Source organism: Quercus robur, chromosome 5 (genome assembly GCF_932294415.1).
Source record: "Quercus robur chromosome 5, dhQueRobu3.1, whole genome shotgun sequence".
In the NCBI taxonomy this organism is placed as follows: domain Eukaryota; kingdom Viridiplantae; phylum Streptophyta; class Magnoliopsida; order Fagales; family Fagaceae; genus Quercus; species Quercus robur.
The window spans coordinates 72,461,309-72,484,810 of record NC_065538.1 but is presented as its reverse complement, the minus strand read 5'-3'; the positions used below and the strand labels follow the sequence as shown (position 1 = coordinate 72,484,810).

General features: G+C 34.9%; 2 protein-coding genes across 3 annotated transcripts; both read right to left on the bottom strand.

The window, feature by feature from the left end:
• Window positions 1-1,348: 1,348 nt before the first annotated feature.
• LOC126726990 (putative pentatricopeptide repeat-containing protein At1g12700, mitochondrial) lies at window positions 1,349-5,928 on the bottom strand. Its single transcript, XM_050432434.1, has 2 exons — window positions 3,373-5,928; window positions 1,349-2,079 (listed from the first exon to the last, which is right to left on the bottom strand). The coding sequence occupies exon 1, from the start codon at window positions 5,386-5,388 to the stop codon at window positions 3,652-3,654; it is 1,737 nt and encodes a 578-aa protein (XP_050288391.1). The 5' UTR covers window positions 5,389-5,928; the 3' UTR covers window positions 1,349-2,079; window positions 3,373-3,651.
• Window positions 5,929-11,321: 5,393 nt separating this feature from the next.
• On the bottom strand, window positions 11,322-19,143 carry LOC126726989 (probable glycosyltransferase At5g20260). Of its 2 annotated transcripts, none has more exons than XM_050432432.1 (4): window positions 18,813-19,143; window positions 18,410-18,564; window positions 13,859-14,213; window positions 11,322-12,218 (listed from the first exon to the last, which is right to left on the bottom strand). In XM_050432432.1, the coding sequence occupies exons 1-4, from the start codon at window positions 19,059-19,061 to the stop codon at window positions 11,538-11,540; spliced, it is 1,440 nt and encodes a 479-aa protein (XP_050288389.1). In that variant the 5' UTR covers window positions 19,062-19,143; the 3' UTR covers window positions 11,322-11,537. The 2 variants fall into 2 exon arrangements, with proteins under 2 accessions (XP_050288389.1, XP_050288390.1); XM_050432433.1 differs by having other exon boundaries at window positions 13,859-14,168.
• Window positions 19,144-23,502: the final 4,359 nt, after the last annotated feature.

Sequence of the window (23,502 nt, the reverse complement as noted above, 5' to 3'; positions counted from 1 at the left end):
TTATGCTCTCCTTGATTTGGGGTTCAATCCCCGCCTATACCAAAAATTAATTAATGTCTTGATCGATGATAAAGAGCTATCATTAGGAACAAACGTCATAAGTTGAAACTCTCTCAAAAAAAAAAAAAAAAAAAATCACAACCGTGCAAAAGGCAAAAAACTTTTTTTTTTAGGAACAAAAAGGCAAATAACTTGATTCCCTTAATATTAAATTCATATGCCCCCATACAAGAATTCATTGCAATGTTTAATCTCCATCCCTGAAACCTAGAAAATTCAATAGGTAACAGATTTTTCACTAAAACATGTATTTATTCATATTGCACATTTGTGAATTTGAAACTCTTCCTAAAATAATTTTTGAATTCAAGTATACCTTAGGGTAATTTTCCTTACCCTATTTCTAAGCTTTTCTCTACAGCCAAAGGTAACAACTAAAAAAAAAATTGCAAACCATAAACTCAATACCCAGACGGAAAAACACAAAAGAATTAACCTTGAAAAAAAAATTAAATATACAAAGAACTTAAAATTTAAGTATACCTTAACTTGATATTCACGCATAGAGAGACCTTGTAGTACAACGGAGACTTGATATTCATGCATAGAGAGACCTTGTAATACAGCGGAGGCAATGTTGCTAAGGTTAAGACAGTTAAAGAGAATATTTGGTTTTTAAATCATAATAATAAAATGTAACTATAATTGGGTTAGGTATAGTTTTTTTTTTTTTCCTTTTTTTATAATAATGCTAATGTGTAAAAATGTGAAAGCTCTTAAAAAAAGTAAAATATTGGTCAAAAGTTTCGGTTTTATAGTACATATAAATTATTAGAACAAGTTGTGGTTGATGGGTTGGGGTGGTTGAGTGGGGGTGGCTGTTTTTTATTTTATTATTATTTTTTTCCAGTGGTTGTGATCTTTGGGAGAGAGATAAAATATGATAGAGAGGAAGAGAGATGAAGAGGAAGAGAGAGAAAGAGGTAGGGAAATTAATAAATAAATGAGATAAATAAGAAATGAGATATTGGGTGTACGGTAAAGTATGATAGTATATAATAGATAAAGTAACTTTTTAAATGGTAAAATAATAATTGTTATACAAATCTAGATACTAATGCTCATTGTAAACAGCACAAAGTTCACACCTTCTCTTTTGGAAGGTTGTTTTGTCTATATGCAACACAATTAGCTTAAATAGTTTATCATCATAACCATAAGGATTGGCCTTGTGATTTTTAAGGTTTCATGAGATCTATGAGTTCTTAAATTCAAAACCTCTAGCCAGTAATTTTGGGCCACCCAAAGAAAAGGAGAGGGGGATTACACACACATAGGAATAGTCAAATGCCCAAAGAGTTTTGAACACCCTCATTAAAATAATAATTAAAAAAAAAAGTGTTTCGATATTTCAACCTTGTAAACACAAATTCAATTTCGCTTCTGACAGTAACTATAACTTTTGGTACGACTGTTGAAACAAAGAAACCAAATAAGTATACAAAGAAAAATACATCTGCGGTACAAAAGAAAAAAAAATTGGAGGCCTCCAGTGGGAATCCCAAGTGATGTTCATAAAGAATTGAGGCTTTTTTGTTCTTCTTCTTTTTTGTTTTTTATTTTTTAGTAAGTAAAGAATTGAAGCATTTCTTGCAGATTTCTTTCCTTTAAGAAATAGTCTCCTTTCGCTTTGTCTAGACTCATTAACTTACTAAGCTTATATCATCCACTACAGTTTCAAAGACCAGAAACCATTTCCTCTTTTCTGAACATGTCTCTGAAATAGCCACACTGCTTATCAACACCAACCACTATCTGCACTCAACTTTCTGCAAAAGATTCCAAGTAACTTCCCTAATAACTAAGCTAATTGCAGGGATCTTATTAGAAGTGCTTCAACTATGATAGCCCCAGCCCTGTTTTAACACACAAGCAATTTCCTTTCCACCTAGATTTTCCATTGGCAAAAGCTTCTGTTGTAATAAGAACTTGTCAGTTGTGACACTGCTGGAGGAATTGCTTGCCCACACCTGCCTGATTATAAATGGGCCCACCATGCTGTTTATCCACAAAAGACTCCTGCACAATTGAATGAAGAAAACTTACAGAAAAGAAATCTATACAAAAGAAGGCACAATGATCCATGACTCAACAGGAACTATATTCCACAATACAAAAAGATTAACAAGAAAATTATTTTAGTGACTCATCCATATCACTTGACCACTTGCAGAAACAAATTATGAGATATTAATAACTTTGACCACCATCTGCCAACAGATCTAAGAAGTTACTGTATTGAGCAGATGGTTGACACCATGCTAATCTAAAAGTTGTAAAGATCCTTAAATATTCTCATCCAATAGCACTAGCGGAGACAAGGTTCCAAACTGAAGTTTTTGTATACAGATTCTCAGACAATATAATCAGAGTGGACTTAAAGGGCTTAGTTTTTCAAGAGTTGGATATAACAGCACCTAGAAAGTTAAACCAATTGCAGTGGCAGAAGATGATAGAATAAATGTTAAATTGCTAAAATCCCGCGGGGGGGGGGGGGGGGGGGGGGGTGAGCAATGATCACGACTTCATTGGTTGTCGTTGATGAAACTATTTAAGATTTAAAAAGAATAACCACAGCCTGGATAAATTTGCTATAATTAACAATAATATTTATCTTTTTCATGTTTTGCTGTGCTATATTATCAGCAGAGTATGAAAGTAAACATGCAGTAAGCTGTGGTGATGGAAATTTTAGAAATTGAGCAACAGTGTACAACAAGAAACTAGTTCAGAGAAGCATCTTTACATCCTTCATAATCACACACAACAAAGCTATGTAAAAAGCCCAATGAAAGATGAATTCTTTGATAGCAATTCCTTAGGCTATCTTGTGCCATTGCAATATAATCCACTACTTGTCCAAAAAAAAAAAGACAAGAAAAGCCCAATGAAAGATTAGAAACTAAAATTAAGGAGAAAGGCCTAACCAGCGAATTGAAAGAAGGGGAAAATAAGGAGGAAATGAATATCATTTTACCCATCGTCTAAATTTAAATAAAGAGATGCAGATGAAGTATCCATGAAGGATGGGTAAAAAGATAAATATATCACCGAATAATAAATCACTATCCTTATTTGCAGTATACACTATTTATGATTTCATGTTTTCTACTCAAACTGAAACCCTGCATTAAGTTATTTTAAATTCAACAAAAAGGCCATTAACTGCATCAAACACAAGATATATTTTTATGAGTAACAAACTCAATTAAGTGGACTAATCCTAGAATCAGGATTCACCATATTTGTGTGGTACAATTGAGGTGTGTATCACAAAATCAATCTCTTAAAAAGAAGATTAGAAAAACTTACATAAGATTCCTACAGTGGCATAGGGAGTGTGTTTAAAGACTGAAAGGAAGAAAAAAGCTCCACATTCACGATAGACTGATGAGGAATAGGATGGATCTGCTTCAACCGGAATCATTGCCCGACCAACTGTTCATTCTGTCTTTACATCCATTCTTGTTTTGGAAGCAAACAAGTGCGTGAACAAATCACCAATAGAGCCAGTGAATCAATAACTAGGAGCATCTCTTTCTGCAGTACTGTGAGCTTATGGGTGAAATTGACGCAAAGATCCAAATAGGGTCACAGAAGCTTCTGTATCGATGGCAGGGAATTGAGATCTAATTTACCATCTGCCAATAAATCAACTAACAACTCTGCGGTTGATGCATCAGCAGAGAAACCCCTCTCCACCATTTCATGAAAAACTTGAATTGCCCTTGACATCTCATTATTACCAATAAGTCCTCTGATTATTGTATTATAAGTGAAGTCATTTGGAGAGCATCCATTTTCTTCCATTACTTTAAGCAACTTATTCACTTCGCTTGTAAGTCCTTCACTAAAAAGTCCCTTAATCATTATAGTGTATGTCTTCACATCAGGTTGCAACCCTTTATTTGATAAACTATGAAAGAGTTCCCTTGCAGATTTAAACTGTCCAGCTTTACACAAATTTTCAATGAGGATATTGTAAATAACATTATTGAGGTGCAACTTGCATTTTTCCATTTGTTGAAACAATGCCATTGCCTCAGCAAGTCGTTGGTTTTTGCATAGGCCATCCAACAAAACAGCACAAGTCTGGATATCAGGAATTACTCTACAGGCTTGCATCTTTTGAAAGAGTTCCTTTGCAATCCGAGGTTTCCCAACATGAAACAAGCCACCTATAAGAGTGGTGAAAGTAACAGTATTAGGAATCAATCCTTTAAGAAGCATCTGTCGAAAGAGATTCATGGCTTCATCTATCTTTTTACTCTTACAATATCCATTGATCAAAATGCTATAACTAAAGACATTAGGTGCAAATCCCTTGCTCATCATTGCATTAAATACTTCAAAAGCCATATCTAACTGGTTTCTCAAACAATATCCATCCATAAGTGCACAGTAAGTAACTATATTAGGTTGTAAACCTCTTTTAATCATCACTTCAACCACATCTTGTGCTTCTTCAACCAATCCTTCTTTACAATACGCATTGACCAATATGGTATAAGTTTGTACATTTGGTTCAATTTTTTTACTCACCATCTCATTTAACAATCTTGTAGCATCTTTCCATCGGCCTAAATTGCACGCTCCATGGATTAAGGAGCTGTAAGTGACAACATTTGGTGGAATGCCTTTATTAATCATTTCTGAGAAAAGATTCAAAGCCTCTGTAATTAACCCATCCTTACAAAAGCTATCGATTATCGTGTTAAATGTCACTACGTCAGGCTTACACACTCCTTCCATCTTCCTAAGTAACTGAATAGCCCCACTAGTGTTCTCCATCTTGCATAGCCCCTTAATCAAAGTGGTCATAGTTTTTGCATTCGGCTCAAAACCAAGCTTCATCAATTTCCCAAAAACAGAAAACCCACATCCCATTTGATTCAATTGGATGAAACAATTGATCATAATACTGAGAGTACTAACATCAGGCATAATATCTAACATACCCATTTGTTTAGACAAAGAAATAACGGTTGAATAATGGTTCATTTTGGCAATCACACCTAAGAGTTGATTGAAATACATAATAGAAGGCATGGGTCGCCGTTGAAGCATTTTATCGAACACAATGAGTGCATCATTAATGTTACCAATCCCACCACCACCACTATCTCTCAGAAGCTTTTCCAGCTCTAAAATTCTACTGGGTCTGCTTGGATTTACATCTATTTTGACGTTAGGGGAAGCTCGACTATGGAATTGAATAATGCTACTTATCACACAATCATTATTAGTGAAGAGAAGAAAAGCCGTACCCGTGCCAGTAAAATTAGAAGTAAAAGGAGTTGTAAATAAAGCAGCACTTCTCCGGATCATCTTTTCTCAAGTTAAGTCTCACCCACCTTCAAGAACAGGTTGCCCTGACAACATGACTTTGTTAACAAGTGAAGTTTGCCGATGGCTCCTTATATATAGGTGGGTAGTACCGTACAGGTGCCAAATTTGGATTGACCATGGGAAGGAATTATTTGCATAGTGGTCAAGGGATTTATATATTGTTTTGTCAAATAAAGTAAAGGAAAAGCCTACGACCGCATGGATATAAGATTTTTTTGTTGAAACTAATGGAGAAGATGGGCTTCCATAGAAAGTGTATAGAATTATTTTTAGCCTGCATTAGCTCGGTCTCATACTCTATTTTGATTAATGGTGAACCAATATGTAATGGTAAGTTTCGTGATCCATACTCCTTTAGATGACATATCAATATGTTAGTTCCTTCTCACAAAGGTGGGTGCGTGGTACTAAATCTCCTTAAAGAGTAGTTTTAGACTCAAATTGACGTGAGCCTAGGAGTATGCAATGCTTCTTAAAAAGAAGCAAAGGAGTCGCTGCCTGGTTATAGGTCAAGAATCAAAGAAATGAATCTATGAAGGTCTTCTTACCAAACAAGGTCTAGAATTAGGGTATAAGATGGGAAGATGTTAGGCACCCTAAGCTTGCCCAATAGTAGTTGGCCTTCATATATCGCTACTGGATAGTGGATGATTGTGTCTATCTAGTGAGCCTATTAAACGAGCGCATTGCATCTAAGGCCTAGAGTTCGTCTACGGGTCATGTGAAACAAATATGGAAATCAAAGTAGACAAATCATAAGAGAGGCAATCAATCATGTGAAGATCAAAAGAATGTATAAGCATATACAAATCTGATCACGTGAACATAGAAACATGTGAACATCCACACATGTGAATATGGGAACATGGAAGCATATGAGCCTGCAAGCATGGGATTATGGAAGCATATGAGCATTCAAACATTTGGATATACAAGCATGTGATCATTAAAGTAAGTTAACATGTGAACATGTAATCATCAAAGCATATGAGCATAGGAGCATGCAATCATCAAAGCATGAGAGCATGTGATTATCAAAGCTTGTGGGCATCTAATCATGTGAGCATGAGAACATATAAGCATGTGAGCATGTGAGCATTTAAGCATTTGGATATATAAGCATGTGATCATCAAAGTAAGTAGACATGTGAACATGTAACCGTCAAAGCATATGAGCATGGGAGCATGCAATCATCAAAGCATATGGGCATTTAATCATGTGAACATGTGAGCATGTGAGTATGAGAGCATATGAGCATACAAGCATTTGGATATACAAGCATGTGATCATAAAAGCAAGTACACATGTGAGCATCCAAACATGTAGGCATGTGATTGTCAAAGTAAGCGAGCATGTGATCTTGTGAAGATGTGAGAGTATGGAAAAGAGGGCATACAAGCATATGAGCATACTAGCACATGAGCATACAAGCATGTGAGCACGTACCTCTTACCGCCCAATCACTTCAGCATTTAAGCACAATCATCAAAGTGCGTGAGCGCATGAACGTCCAACTACATGATCATTTAAGTATCTAGACATATCATCATCCAAGTGTGTTCACATGTGGATACCAAACAAGAGGTTGAATGCTTAATGAGAATTAATGATTAAGTCTTATGAAAGAGTGACACTTAATTGGAGTGGAGTCTTTATTAAATTTTGAATGTATTTCCCTTATTAAACCCAACATCAATTATTAAATGTGCTCATGCCTTTTAATGCACTTCAATTGATTAACTTTTGCTGCTGGTCCTCCAAAAGGCGATCGGTATAGACAATGCCACCATGCCAAAGCTGGTACTTAGCCTTAGACATGGAAAATGGGGCAAGCATGAAAGGAGGAGGATCCATAGGCACTTGAGGCTCTTCTACAACCACCAGCTAGCTGTCCACTCGCTTAGCAAGATATAAGTCCCTTAGGCCATCACTCTCGAACAACTGAGAAGTCTAAGAAGAGACAATAGCAGTTGCCTCCAAGTTTGGGGCAGCAATAGGAGGAAGCCTAGCCTAAGGTCAACAAGTGATCTGCTAACATGTTTTGTCAAAAAAAGAACCCAAAGACACATAAATGATTATGACAAAAGAAAAAAGAAGAGAGTTTGGCTCACTGAGTGAGAGGTAAGGCCATCAAGATGCTTTCGCGCCGAGGTAAGGGCCTTCAGGTTCACATTAGCCCCATAAGCAAGTAGGGCATAGGCCAAGGCCCATCACTGCAAAAGAAAAAGATTGATACAGTTTACAAGTTATGAACAGTTTGCAAGAAATAGAGTACATATATAGTTTGCAAGTTAGGAACAGTTTGCAAAAAACAAGAGTGTAGATAAAGTTTGCAAGTTAAGAACAGTTTGCAAGAGTATGAGATAAAGTTTGCAAGTCCAGAATAGTAGTTCAGATGCAAGGCACACATATGGTTTGCAAGGGTACAAAGTGCAGTTTGCAAGACTATGTAAAGAAAAGTAAAGAGAGAGAATCTAACCTTAAGGAGCTTCCAAGGCCTCGCTAGCAGGCGCAGAGTCCCTCGACTCAGTGTGTCCATAATAGAGTAGAAGTAGGTTAGGCAAGCATGCCCCCAGTTAGCCTCCCAAGCATCCTCAAAGTTGCGGAAGAGAGCCAATCACCTCAAGGACATTATCTGACCCACATTGGAAAAGAGATAAGCCCCTACCATTTAGAGCAAGAATGCCCCAGCCATCCGAGCCCGATCCTTGAGAGTCGCTTGATAGAGAGAGGCTTGAAATTCATCTCCAAATCAAAGTAACGGACATACTTACTAGAGTAAGAACGCCCCAGTAGGTCTATGCCAAGCTCCACACTTGATTTGCCCTCCAAGTTGATAATGGGCCCATGGGATCTCAAACTGGTCATCTGGTGGAAGTCATGAGTCACAGACATCTCCCTTTTAGCAATGTGAAAAGTGTGGGTAATGTCCCACCACCTCTCAGCTAATGCCTAGACCAACACACCGTTGTTCGAGCTTTTTAGAAGAAGGCGCAAGAGTGGCCCGAAACCATTTCATCCACTAAGGCCCTTAACTTGTTAGTCAAGGATTAGTACCAATCGAATAGGGTTTTGGAGTTATCTTACTCGAGTATGCTTGTAAGTCCTAAATAAGACAAAAAGAAGAGCATAAGGATCATATTGGACAGAAATAAGTGAAAAGAAAAGTGAAATAGCATGTTATGGGCATAAAACTGTGTCTGCAAGTCCAAGCATGCATGCGCATACTGCGAGTATGTGTACGCACACCACAAGTATGCGTGCACATGTTTTTATGAACAACCATGTGTATGCATACACTGTGTACACACGCATACCCTTAGTATGTGCATGCACGGATGAAACCATAGCATGTTCATCACCATTTTCAGCCTCCCTTGGATCAAAACTCATCCTAGACATGTTCCTACCCTTCCTAAGGCATCGGGTTTTCATCTAAACCCTTCCTACATCAAAACCCAGGCATTTACAAGTCTAGAAACAGATTAAAAAACTAAAGATCAAAGCAAAACTTGAAAATGATAAAAGTTTGGAAAACTTACCAATTTGAGACATGCATTATTTGAGAGGTGTTCTTTGGCCTTTAGAGCAGTAAAGGAGACTCGTTTAGCCTTGTGGCACCAATCTAGCGGATGAGATTGAAGATATTGCCGGAAATTGTGTAGGAAGCCCTTTTGGTTTTTGGAGCCATTGATGTTTTGAAGAAAGAGTTTTTGAGAAAGAGAGATTTTGGATTGCAATGAAGGAATGAGGGATTGAAAGAGAGGCAAAAGCTTCGTAGAGAAAGAGAGGAAGTTGGAGAGTTAGAGAGAAAGTGAAGAAATGAGGAAGATGTAGAGAATAAGAATAAAAAGAACGGTTGGTAACCTTTAGGAAAATGAAGTCAAAATATCCTTTAGAGAGAGAGAGGTACCTCTAATAATGGAGAACAAAAAAAAAAAAAAAAAAAATTGCTATTGTGAAACAAATATGTTATTGAATTTCCCAAGCTTGTTATTTATAATAAGAGGGACAGAGATAAGATGTTTATATCTAAAAATATGAAGGAGAGGAAGAAAAAGAAACATATTCATTAATAAAGAGAGAATGAAGAAGGTCAAAGGTTGGAAAAGGTGAATGTTTAAGCAATAAACATTTCATATGCCATATAGTAAATGAGACTCATTATGAGTGTCAAATATTTATGATGTGTACAAATCATCATTTGCCATATGAAATTGTAGGTTTGCATCACTCTTAAAGATTACACTTGTCACTTTATGTATTGGCAAAAGAATGTGTCATTACTTTATGCATCCACCAGTTGTGGGATCCAACTTTTATAACATTGTAATGTTTTATATAAGATACTTTTGGAGAATATTGTACATCTATTATAACATAATTATTATAGAACTTTGTTTGTTATAAGTTCATCATAAGAAGCAATAATTAAAAATTGCACATATATTCATTATAATTATTCAGTTCAAGTAATGAAAAAAAAAAAAAAAAAAAACATTCTTTCTCTTTCTCCTCAATTCTAAAACAAAATATACTTGACTTTCTCATATCAACATCCCAAACACCCACAGTAACTCACAGCCTTTACAAAACCCACAAGTCCATAACGTCTAACCTCGACTTTAAAATTGTAATTGTTGTCATCACTTAATATAAAACACAAGCCCCCTTCCTTGGTTGTAACCAACTTATAAAGGTTAGGATTAGATGGGACAACAATGTCGTAGCTAGGTAAGTGTCATCAAAAGTTCAATAAATCATTTTTTTTTTTTTTTTTTTTTGTGTATTTGACATGGGATGGCATGAAGGGTAATGGGTAGGTGTATATAATGGAGTAGAAGTGCAAGAGGTGAAAATAGAGAATTGAAGTGCAAAGAATTTTGTGTATGTGTGAGGGAGGAAAAGTCTTGAAATATTGAATCGAAGGAAACAAAGGATTTGTATTTTTTTAATTTTTTTTAAAAAAAATCTTGAAATATTGAACCAAATGAAAAATAAAAAGTCAATATTTTTTTTTTCTTATCTTTGATGTGGCATTTGAAAGTATTTCAATTCTTTTTACAAAAAATGCGTCATATGACAGAATCTCATACTCTCCTATATGAGGCCTATATATATATATATATATATATTTTGATAGTTGGCAGCAAATATATATATTGATAGTTGGCAGCAATAGTCAATTAAAGGTTTTGAGAACTAATAAAGGCCTTATTGACCGACCTATATATAATATATTTCTTTTATTTTCCTCAAAACTCTCCATCGCCTATTCAGACCACCATCCCTTTTTCCCAAATTCTCAACCTCTTAACCCCCTTAGAAATAGAATGGAATTGATTTTTTTTTTTTTTTTTTTAAGAAAGTGAATGGAATAGAATGAGTATAAGTAATGAAAAGGAAAGACATAAAATAGAATAAATTGAAATGGACAAATAATGGTGGGCATAAAATAAAATAAAAATTGAAAAAGAAAAAGAAAAGAATAGAATGGTGGACTCACCGACCTTGAGATAAGAGAACAAGATAAGAGGGAGCTCTTGATCGGCCTTGTGCTTGGCATGCATGATGCATGGTATGGTGGAGCTCCTCAATTCAAGGAAGCACTAACTACACTACATTTGATTGCCTAAGTTCCACATTGTACTAAAGTGCCCTCAAGCCACATGGTATTACTAACCCAGCTCTGATTCCATTTGTCATGTGATTTGAGGAGGTGATAGGCAGCCACATTTATACGGAGTATATCTTAAAAGGAATGGTCAAATCATAATTGTAATTTATGGTGATCATTTATATATTCCAATTTGACCTTGTAAACATTCCATATGGGAATCAAGACAAACACTTACAACGAAAGCTTATACAATCCAATCTAATACAATCAAAATCCACACAAACTAAGGCGTCATAGTCAAGAACTTATCTCATTTGATCTGAAAACTGATTTTCTAGCTTACAAATGGCCCATATCCTTTCCAAATTAATACATAAGCAAGATCTTCTAACATGCACAGATGTTGCATCTAGCAACCAAAAGTCAAAAACCAAAAATACTAATATTTAGTTATCAAATTATAATTAATCATATAAGTGATTATAACATGTAGATATTGATGAATAGTTAATAATCGTTTTGTGTTAGCCTAATATTAAGCCTTCTAAGCCACACGGAGTGAAGCACCATATGAAGGACATCAAATGGCTTAGCTGGTCTGTTTAGCTCAAAATGCCTTGCTACTTGTGCCACCCTCTTTTGCAATGTCAAGTATCTCTCTTGTGAAATCCCTTTCAAAATTGTCTTAATTTCTGGTATTCTCTTCGGAGGAATAAATACTGCAAATTTGCTCCAATCAAGAACATCACTAAAGGGTAATGTATAGTAATCAGAAATAATCACCGGGACACATGCTTGATACATTGCCTCCACCACTCTAGGACTTGCCACTTCTGATCCACTTGGACACAAACAAAACTTGGTTTGTCCCATTAATTGATGGTAATTTTTCTCCTTAGGGAGGTTCTCATAGACTTGAACTTCACCATCTTTGTCCTTCCAATGCTGGAATAATATACTCCTTATGTCTCCATGGGCTCCTCCGGCAAAGAATGCGAGGATGGTGCGCTTACTAGGGGCTAGGCCATGACGGGGTGGGCCGAGGTTGAATATAGGGTAACCTTTCAAGTTAAATTCTGGTAATGAAACATCTCTTATGGGTTTGAAACCTTCGGACGTGTTGGCATTACATAGCACTCTTATGAAATTCTGGTAGAACTTGGGATCTTCTGTTACAAGCCATGGTGCCTGAAAAATCAAGTAGAGATAGGTTAGTGAATAGAATTGACTATTTCTATTTAGCAACATTTAAATGAGCTAGGTAAGTCTAAGCCAGTTGCAGAACATACAGTACTTAATGTACCAACCAATAAAAATATTTCTATTTGTTTTTCTAGCGATTGTGTACTGCTATATCACTGGATAACAAAAATGCTGCATAGTTTATTTGTCCAAAAAATTAAATTCCAAACCAAATTTAAAATTAGCCAATCCAGCTCTAACCCACACACACCACTTGATGTAACACTACCTCTCTTTTTTTTTTTTTTTTTTTTCTTTTTTGTCAATGCTAAAAAACTGAATACAAATGTTGGTAACTTTTGGACAGTAAAGACCCCTCAAGACAGCACCTGAAGTTGGAGAAAAATCCTAAAGTTGAAGAAAACAGTATCAGTAAGATGATGTTTGAGTTTTAAAATTGGAGATGGGAAACGATGTTCCTTTGATATGATAGGTGGCAACTGGAGAGTTCACTTTATTTTAATTCCAAGGTTGAAAGTGTCCATAAAATAGGACTTGGTTTTAGAAACCAACCAAATCAGAGGACCTGGTGTTAACTCAAAGCAAGTTGTGAGGATGTTGATAAAAGTCTCTGGTCAGCTTCTAGTTCATGGGTGTTCAATTGTGCAGTAACCTGGGAAGATCTGAGAACAAAAGGAGAAGTACCTAGGTGGAATCTAATCTGGTTCAAAGCTGCTATCTCTATAAGTTCCTTTATTGGCTCGAGTGTTTTGTATAAGGTACATAAAATCCAAAGATCACATATTTTTTGAGTGCTTCTTCACAAGGGAATCTGGAACAAGATCACGAAATTATGTTTGGTCTGAAATTTACAATTTGAATGAGTGAGATTTTGTAAGCTGGAGCATCATGAATCTCAAAGGCAGAAGTTTGAGAGCTTCACTACGTAAATTAGCTTGGTGGGCTTCTGTCTATCACATCTGGCTAAATTAAGAAAAGAAAAAAAAAAACTATAATCTATGCAGCTTTGGACTGATATGTTTCATATATAGAGCTGTACAGAATCCAAGAGATGACCATTCCAATATATTTCTGTCAGAAACTAACAGATGTTGTTGGTAAGCACGAGTGGTTATCCAAAGTTATTAAAAAATGAGTCACTAAGTCTTAACAGATGTGGATAACGATGAGTATTTATCCAACATTATTCAGATAAATAAGGTTAGAATTGTTAAAGGATAACATGATTTTTAAGGAAAGGCCTCTCTGTTTGAGCTCTATAGGTGTAAGTTTCTTGATAATTGTAGGAGGTAAAAGTTGCTAAGAGATAAAAAGAATAAACACCTACCTAGCTAGGATTTAGTTGCAGAAGTCAGCAAGCATGAATAATAGGATAAAATAGAAAAATATATAGTAGAAAGCATGATAATGAATAAAAAAAAGAAAAAGAAAAAAGAAATTGGCTTATTTTTTATACTTTTTTTTACTGGAGATGGCCTTTTATTTTAAATATATAATGGTAAATAGTAATGAGTTTTAGTTTCCACTTTTTATTTAGTTAATGGATGATGTAATTATTTCTCATTAAAACAAAAGGAGATTCCAATAAAAAAAGTTTTAAAAGTAAACTAACCCTTCTCACGTACCCAATCGTGGCAAGAGACCATAAAATGGTCCCCTCCGCTGCTTCTATTCCAATAGGGGTACTTATCAGCTACGACGTTGATATAATCTCTAAAAATTATGGCCAAGCGTCGACGAAAGGCGTGGGGCTGAAGCCTATAAAAGCTGTCCACAATTTTGCTGACACTGAGTGGAACAAAGAATGCATGTGCCTCATCAGGATGAGGAGCCATGAAGGGGCTCTCCCCTCTCTCCATCTCATCCATGAACTGTCCTCCAATGGAGTATAAGTAACTCATCGGTCCACTGTGTGCCATTGGTATCTCTCCTTCCCTGTACACCCACACCTTGAATCTCTTTATCATTTCAATCTGACTCCTGATATATACATATATTCACCATCTTATTATTATTATGAAAATACATTTGCTAACATCATTTGTGGTCTAAATTACAAATTAAACCATTTATTTTTTCTTAAAATTCAATCCAATCCTATAACTTTTGTTCAATTTAATCCTCCTTAACTATTGGTGTAGACACGAGGTGTTGACTCTTAGGGTTTATTATTTTATTTGCCGTTGTTTAATATTATCAATGATAAAGTGTGGTTCTCCTGCATCAACTATTGTTTTATTTTTATATAACTCACACATCATAAAATTATAGTTGCATGCACAAAAATATTTATTATAATAACTCATAAATACAACCAACCTACTTTGAATGCCTCCTTTCATATGATCAATGCATATAAATTACCAATCTATTATCTATATAACTTTTCATGTGAAATATTAAAGGAAATAAAAGTTGACAAATTGTCATATTTTGGTTAAAGCTAAGTGTTCTTATAGGGCACATCTACAATCAGGGGCGAAGGGAAGGGAGGCGAGGGGGCCAATTGCCCCCCTTGAGCTTCTAAAAAATCTTCATGCAGTAGTACTAGTAGTACTAAAATGTAGTAAAAGTTTATTTGCCCCACTTGACACAAATGACAATCTATATATTACTTGTTATATCTTAAATGTATTAGCTTGTCAACAAGAAGACAATTTTACATTCACACAACACTTTTATTACATAATGGGTCCCACCTAATAATAATTTTTTTTGGGCACAGTGCTCTAGAAAGCACCGATGCAGTCATAGGGGTGTTGCACCTCCGTTCGACACAAGGTGCGGTGGGTGACACCGCCGCCCACGTGTCAATGCCGCATCAACAAATTTTTTTTTTTTTTTTTTTTTTTTTTTTTGGTTTTTGGATACTTGCCGATTCGCGAACTCGGGCTAATTCACGCCGAATTAGGTCGATTAACACCAATTCAGGTCGAATCGAATCGTATTGGCCAAAACAAGTCGATTTAGGCCGAAATCATTTGATTCAAGTCATACCGGCCAATTCAAGCCGAAACCAACTTTGAATCAAGCCGAAATTCAAGTAATTTTTTTTTTTTTTTTAAAGAGTGCAAAACGCACCAATTGAACTTGAAGCATCTTTACCTTAAAATCTATCATTCTCTTCTCACCAATTGCTCTTTGGTCTCTGCCTCCCTGCCTCTCTACTCTCTCGCTCACTCATTCTCCGTCTCCCCTCTCTCACTCTCTAAGGCCTCGTTTGGGAGAAGGGAATGAAATTGAATGAAAAGAAATGAAAAGAATAATTTTAGAATATTCTTCCATTATTTGGGAGTTTAAGTGGGAGGGAATGAAATTGGTAGGAGGGAACACTCATTCTTCTCTATTTCCTTAAGGCTCCACTTAGGAGTTTATAAAGGAATGGAATGGAATGATCATTAAAGGAATGGAATGGAATGGATTTAAGTAAGGCTTTGTTTGGGAGTTCATAAGGGAATGGAATGAAATGATTATAAGAGAATGAAAAGGAAATGAAATGAATGGAATGAAATGTATTTAAGTAAGGGAAAGGAATGGAAAAGAATGGAATGGAATGGAATTAAGTAATCTTGATTGGATGTTTTAAAATAAAGGAATGGAAATGAATGAAAATAAATGGAATGTAAGTAATCTTGTTTAGGAGCAACATGGAGGAAATGGAATGAAATCATTTTATGACAATATTACTATTAGACAATTATTTTAAAATAGAGGGTGGAATATATAGGGGTATTTTGGGAGTTTTAATAATAAAAAATCATTATGTCTAATTCCATTCCTTCTCATTCTTCCCAATTTTGGGAGGAATGAAAATTTGAGATTTTAAGAGAATAGAAATGAATGAATGTTCTCTCCTATTTATTCCATTCCCTTTCACTTAAACTCCCAAACAAGGAAATGAGCTTTCCATTCCCTCCAAATAAACTCCCAAACAAGAGACGGGAAGAATATTCTAAAATTATTCTTTTCATTCATTTCCATTCTATTCCATTCCCTCCTCCCAAATGAGGCCTAAGAGAAAGGAATGGAAAAGAATAGAATGAAATGGAATTAAGTAACTTTGATTGGATGTTTTAAAATAAGGGAATGGAAAGGAATGAATATGAATGGAATGTAAGTAATCTTATTTGGGAGCAATATGGAGGGAATGGAATGGAATCATTTTATAATAATATTACTATTAGACCCTTATTTTAAAATAAATAGTTGAATATATAAGGGTTTGGGAATTTTAATAAAATTTTCATTAAATCTAAATCCATTCCTTCCTATTCCTCCCAATTTCGGGGGGAACAAAAATTTGAGATCTTGAGGGCTTAGGAGGGAATGAGTATTCCCTTTTAACCATTCCATTCCCTCCCACCTAAATTCGCAAACAAGGAAATGAACTTTTCATTCCCTTCGTTAAAACTCCCAAACAAGAGGAAGGGAAAAATATTCTAAAAATATTATTTTCATTCCATTCCATTCCCTCCTCCCAAGCAGAGCCTAAAACTTCAAATTTTCATTCCCCCCGAAATTGGGAGGAATGAGAGGAAATGAAATTAGATTTAATGATTTTTTTACTAAAACTCTCAAAATACCTCTATATATTCAACAATTTATTTTAAAATGGGGGTCTAATAGTAATATTATCATAAAATGATTTCATTCCATTCTCTCCATGTTACTTCCAAACAAAATTACTTACATTTCATTCATTTTCATTCCTTACATCTAATCAAGGTAACTTAATTTCATTCCATTCTTTTCTCTTACTTAAATACATTTCATTCCATTCCATTCCCTTATGAACTCCCAAACAAAGTCTAAGAACCCACGAGCACTTACTCAAGGTCTCAATCTCTCCATCATGAACATCATGTTTTAGTTATTATCTACTATTACTCTTAAATTTGGTATATGTTTATATAATGTGAAAAAGTATGCTTAGCAATATATAGAAAATAAAAATAAAAATATTTTTAATAATTTTTTAATTACCGCACCCCTCTACACCCGCACTTTACTTTTTCAAAAATTGCCGAGTTTCGCACCTGCACTCGCACCCGAATCCGAAAATGCACTCGTGCTTCATAGATAGTGCTTTGCCAACTAGAATTTGAAAAAAAAAAAAAAAAAAACGATACAGAATAGGACTTCGAAAGAAAAACCCTATGTTTATGTGTAATGTATCTACTTTAGCACCTTACCAGTTGGTTCTTACAATTTTTTCTCTTGTTATCCTCCTTTTTAATATCAAACTTGAGTTTTTGCTATAAACTTGATTGTTAACAGCTTAAAAAGTAAAAATGTCTATTCCCTTGAGTTCTAGACATCCCATTGATCGGTTAATCTAGGCATACACACCGTCACTTCATAGTGAGCAGTGCCTATAAGGTGGCTCTATAATCCATATCCAATCCCAGTCCTGAAGGTTCGAATGGGCAGAATTGTAGGAAATTTTGGAAATCATTGTGGGGTCTCAAGGTGCCAAACAAGGTTAACTTTGCATAGATACAGCATTAAAATAAAGATGTGGCCAAAATATATTGCAATCCTATCGTATACATTAATTGCTATCTTTTATTTTTGGCAAGTTATGTAACAGTCATCGCCCAGAAAAATTAAGTAAATGCCATTATTCATTGTGCCAGCAAGAATTCCAAGACATAAATCAACTAAGAAGTAATTGCCGCTTATGATAAATGGACTATTTTGAGGGAGGCTAGTCCTAGACTAGCTAACAGTTTACTCATAAATATATAACTATTCTTATTTATTTGTCAACATTTGAATTTATATAAAGGTAAATTTAAAAAATCATATAAAGGTAAGTACTAACTTTATATGACTCATTCTAATTTAAAAAAAAATCATACTAATCCTAATTTAAATTAATTTATTTGAATAAATAAAACATATCTCCATCGCTATCTTTTTAATACTAATTAAAATTAATTAGGTACTTAGCAAATCATTTCAAAAGTGAAAAACAGATTCGATCCCAAAGATTATTCTCATTTCCTATGTTACCATCCCAGGCAATTAATGCAAAGAAATAAATAATTAAATATGATGGAATATGAAGAGGAAAATGAGGTTGCAAATTAAAAGGGTACCCAAAAAAAAATGTTTCCTTAAAAAGACTATATAGTAATTGCAAAAATGTTTCCTTAAAGAAGAAGGAACTTAACTGATGAAAGGCTTTGGCATTTCTGTAAACGCAACCTCTTGGAACGTAAAATTCAATTTTATCATCAGATGTATAATTCTGATTGTTAATTGCTTTCTGAATAGCTGCACGTGCTTTAGCCAAATCTTCTTCAATCCTCTCTGTTCTACTCTTCTCCTGCTCACTCAATGTATATGCATAGCCCCCAAAAACAAAAATTAATATTTAATACGTACATAGTCCAATAAAATCAAAGTAAGAAAAAAAAGAAAAGGAAAATTAAAGAAAAATAACACATAACTCCAAAGAAATATGAAGTATTTAGACTATAGAGCACTTTTTTTTTAATTATTTTATAATTCAATAGTTACAGTGTAGTGAAAATGAAATTTAAACCCTGAACGAAATATTGGTTACATATGTACCTTGATATGATTGGCAGTGTTGAAAGTAGAGGGAGGTGCTTCCAATGAAGACTTTGCCATAGTTGGAGAAGGTGCCAGCAGTGAAAGTTGAGGGGATTTTGGGTTTGTTTGTAATAGACGAGAAGGTGATGGAGTTGGAGTAGCAGAAGAGAAATGGTGGTTTTCATTTAAGGGAGAGATATAGATAAGGATAAGAAGAAGAAAATTTGGAATGAGCAAAAATGGTGAGTGGAAACTAAAGGTTGCCATTGCTTCTTCAATTGTTGCGAAGGAACTCTCACAGTGGGAAGACCAAGTTGACAAAACACAACAAATTTTTTGTGTCAAACTGACAACATTATCTTGCCACAATATATACCGTACGCGGATTGAATTTTCTTAAAATTGCAATTGGAGGGTGTGTAATTTATTATATCTTTTAAAAAAAAAAATTAGAAAAAGAATTTTTTTATCTCTTTGCGTCATATTTATTTTAGAGCATCCACACCAGCTCTTTTATAAATGTGTAAAATACACATTTTGACAACTTTTACACATTTTGAACCAAAAAACCCTCTACATCAGTCAATCTAAAAACTTGTAAAATCATCTAAAATTTTCAACGAGCTACAGTACCCGTGTAAATCTACACGGGCACTGTAGCATGTGTATTTAATTTTTTAATAATTTTTTCTCTCTCCTCTACCTGACTCTCACTTCCCTCTCTCAAGCGCACAACAACTCTCACTTTCTCCCATCTCATCCATTTTTCTTCCTCTAGCTTCCACCGATTGCCATCGCTGCTGATGAGAATGAGGTCGAGCAAGCCGAGTCGTTGGACGAGTCTGTCGCCTACAACACGAACGGAGTTCTCTGACGGGTCTGTCGCCTAGAATCTCGTGGGTTTTGATCCATTTTTGGTTGAGCTTGAAGCCGACGGCCGTTGTGAGGAGGTGACGGTGCTGCGAGGCACTTTGGTTGAGGCCGACGGCCGTCGCGAGGAGGTGGGTTTTGATCCATTTTTTCTAGTTTTTTGGTTGATTGAGGGTTTGGGTTGGTGGGTTTTGATCTTGATTGGCTTGGCTTTTATGGTGGCGGTGCTGCGAGGCACTTTGGTTGAGGCCGACGACCATCGCGATGAGGTGGGTTTTGATCCATTTTTTCTAGTTTTTTGGTTGATTGTGGGTGTGGGTTGGTGGGTTTTGATCTTGATCGGCTTGGCTTTTCTGGTTCATTGGTGGGTTTTGATGATCTTGCCGCTAATTGGGTGGGTGATGATTTGGCTGGGTGGTGATGATGGTGGTGACGGTGGCTGGGTGGTGATGATGGTGGTGATGGTAGCTGTGGGTTTGTGAGAGAGAGAGGGGTAGTGAGGGAGTGAATAATAAAAAATTGTAAAATAATGAATATTTTATTGAATAAATGTGTAGAATAGATAAACTGATGTGGGTGTTTTGTAAAAGTGAATGTGTAAAATAGAAAAAGTAGGTTTTTCCATGTAAAATAGACAGAAAATATAAACGAACTGATAAGGATGCTCTTAGGTTAGTAATTTAATCTAATTTTTATGTTGATTGTTGAGTCTATTTATTGATAGTTCAAAGGAAACAATGACCTCATTTTCGATGCTCACATTCTTTGTGGGTGTACAAAAAGGAGTCCAAATCTTTTGTCTCATTTTTTTTTACTTCACTCTATACTTCACTAATAAAAACATGACACATATCCACTTATTTAATTAACTCCTACCATTATGCCTTTCCTACTTTCAATTACCTAAAGTAAATAAAAACCCCAGCCCATCCCCACCACTACCACCATGGCGTTGGCGCCAACATCACCAGTCACGATCACCACCATTGCCTAGTTTGCACTACCGCCTCACTATTTTCAAATCCAAACCACCCAAAAATAAAATCTAAGGATATAACAAAAGTGCAGGTGTGAAAGAACCATCCAAATCAAAGAAACCAAACCCAAAAATCAAAAGCAACAAGAGGAAGTGAAGGCTCCAATTTGAGAAATTTTGGTGCCACGCCCAATTACACAACTTTGCCCACAACTCGCCCATGTGGCAAATTGTGGTTGGTGAAGGGGTGATGGTGGGTCCATGTGGGGACACCCCTCCACCAACCACAACTCATCATATGGACGAGTTGTGGGCAAAGTTGTATAATTGGGTGTGGCACCAGAATTCTTCCTCCAATTTGCACATCACCTACAAAGCCCTTTTTCTCATCAATAAAGCTACGGACCTACAATAGCTTTCTTTTTAGTTACTTTTTCCCTTGAGCTCAGTTTTCCTTTAGTTAGACAATAAAGTTACTTAAGGCCTTTGTTCAAGTATTGTTTATGGCTGAAGAAAATGCTATATGGGTTATATTGGTAGTTCATGTAGTGTGATGGTGGTTGGTGGACTTGAGAGGGATGGTGGGATTGGTTTGGATTTAAAGAACAATGAAGTGGTGGCGCAGACCAGGTGATGGTGGTCTGTCGTGACCGGAAACATTGATAGTGTTGGAGAAGGATGGTGGTAGTGGCGGGAAAGGTGTTTGGGTATAGAGTGGCAACCCCTTAGATTCCTGTAGTAGCCTCACAAGTTGTAGAGGCACAGGTTTTACTTGGAAGCACTCGAAGATACTTGGCATGTATTTCAAATCAATCAATATATATGTGTGTGTGGCGTTCTAATTTTTCATTTAGCATTTTTTACTGTTACCCAAAAATTAACATTTACTTAATTTTACTGTTATCTCATTAATCTCTTATTAATTGTTTGAACTTACACCACAAATTTCTATCTTCTTCATGTCTTTTAGCATACCCACCGTTTTAGTATTAAAAATAAAGGAAAAAATATATAATTGAGGACTAATAGTAATAATTAACCAAATAAGACCCTAAGGAGAGATAAAGAGACATGAAAATGTTGTGGACTGTTAAATGAAAAACACTATTTCACTATTACCAAAATAAAAGACTTGAGATTGACAAAACATATATAAGAGAGAGAAAGAGGAATCTAAGGAGTCGCCACCTTTGTCATATTGGCCTCCCACCACCATCAAGTCACCGAAACCTCTACGTACGAGTAATTTTTTTTTTTTTTTTTTTACCATGGTTTTAAATCATTTATAAAACACATGCATACGCACTTGCTCACATCATGTCTTAATATTGCACTATCGATAAGTGGAAGGTGGTGAGAGAGTTGGACATATTTTCATTTCATGGTATACAATATGTGAACCCAACACACAGATTAGTTGATTTTCATGGTCATGTTACTCTTTTGCATTTATTTTTTGGTTTCATGACTTTTTTTTTAAAAAAAAAATTTAATCTTATTTTGAAAAGGCTACAAATGTGCAGTGAAGTTACTAAACTGATTTTTAACATATCAAAATGTATATGTTTTTTTACTCTAATTTAGTTTACTTTTTCATTATAATATATGTACAACATTCTTCAAAACCGTCTTACATAAAATATCACAAAATTATCCGTGCATCACGCGGACAACTTACTATTTTATAATATATAATCATAGAATATATCTCATTGTTTACTGACCTCGGGTGACATAGGATACGTATATACATGGTATCATCCTAATTACTTCCTGTCGGCTTTTATAATGTCATAACTAGGGAAAAAAATAGTTTCAACACGTTGATATTTAAAAGAAATAGAAAGTTCTAATCACGTAATAAATCTCACCTTATTTTTATTGAAAAGTGTTTCGTCTATAACATTTTCACAACAAATTTTAGATGGCAAGTTGTTATAGGCTTTTAATCTGAAACCACCACTGAAATTATTTTCTTGCTCATCAATAACAGTAAGTAACAACTTCCCACCTAAGATTTGTTGTGAAATTGATGTGAAAATATCTTCCATAACATTTCTCATTTTTCTTTTATAATTTTTGAGATGATCTGTTATAATTAGCGTATAATAAAAGTAATGTAATAGGTAACTTTAGTGATATATCATCAATCGCAATCTGCTACAGTAATCTATTGTAAAAAAATGTTGTAAAATTTATTGTGTTTGTAGCATTATCAAGGAAACATGAAAACCAATGATGAAAATTTTTGTGAAATTTATTGTGTTTCTAGCATATTATGCAAATACGAAACCACAATTTATATATGCACTCTCAATCACGCCTACTCATTTTAACGAAAATATCTCTTGACATCGAAAATTGTATTGATTGATTCACACATTCTTGTGTTTTGGTTTTGGTTTAATACATAGATTGTTTTACACTAGACGTAACTCTAAATAATGTTACATTATTCAATATTTTTTTATTTGATGCAAAATTTGAAAAATCCACCGTGGGATTAGATTTTCTTCTCAGAGTCTCTATGCTTGTGAATTTCAAGTTGATTTGAGATTAATAACTATGTCATTGATTAAATGTTTAAAGTTAATTAAAGTTTTTGTATTTATAATTGTGTATAAAAGATGGGCTTTTAAATCAAATAATAAATGAAATCTGATTGACAAGAAACTCGGTGTGTGTGTTAAGAGCATAACAAACATATAATCCAACGGTGTGATTGGTGTATTTTTGAAATATTAATTTGATAAAAAGTTTTTAGGTAGTGTAACATTATTTAGAATTACATCAGATGTAATTCAAACTAAAAAAATATTTACTTGACTGAAATTCCATCAAAGAGATTGCATAACAAAACTG

Bases quoted from the DNA above. Each gene is read 5' to 3' on its own strand.
- LOC126726990 (XM_050432434.1), bottom strand. From the start codon at position 5,388: ATGATCCGGAGAAGTGCTGCTTTATTTACAACTCCTTTTACTTCTAAT.
- LOC126726989 (XM_050432432.1), bottom strand. From the start codon at position 19,061: ATGGCAACCTTTAGTTTCCACTCACCATTTTTGCTCATTCCAAATTTT. The intron at 18,565-18,812 runs GTACATATGTAA...TTGAGTGAGCAG, and splicing joins ACACTGCCAATCATATCAAG to GAGAAGAGTAGAACAGAGAG. The intron at 12,219-13,858 runs GTACGTGAGAAG...TTGATTTTTCAG, and splicing joins TGGTCTCTTGCCACGATTGG to GCACCATGGCTTGTAACAGA.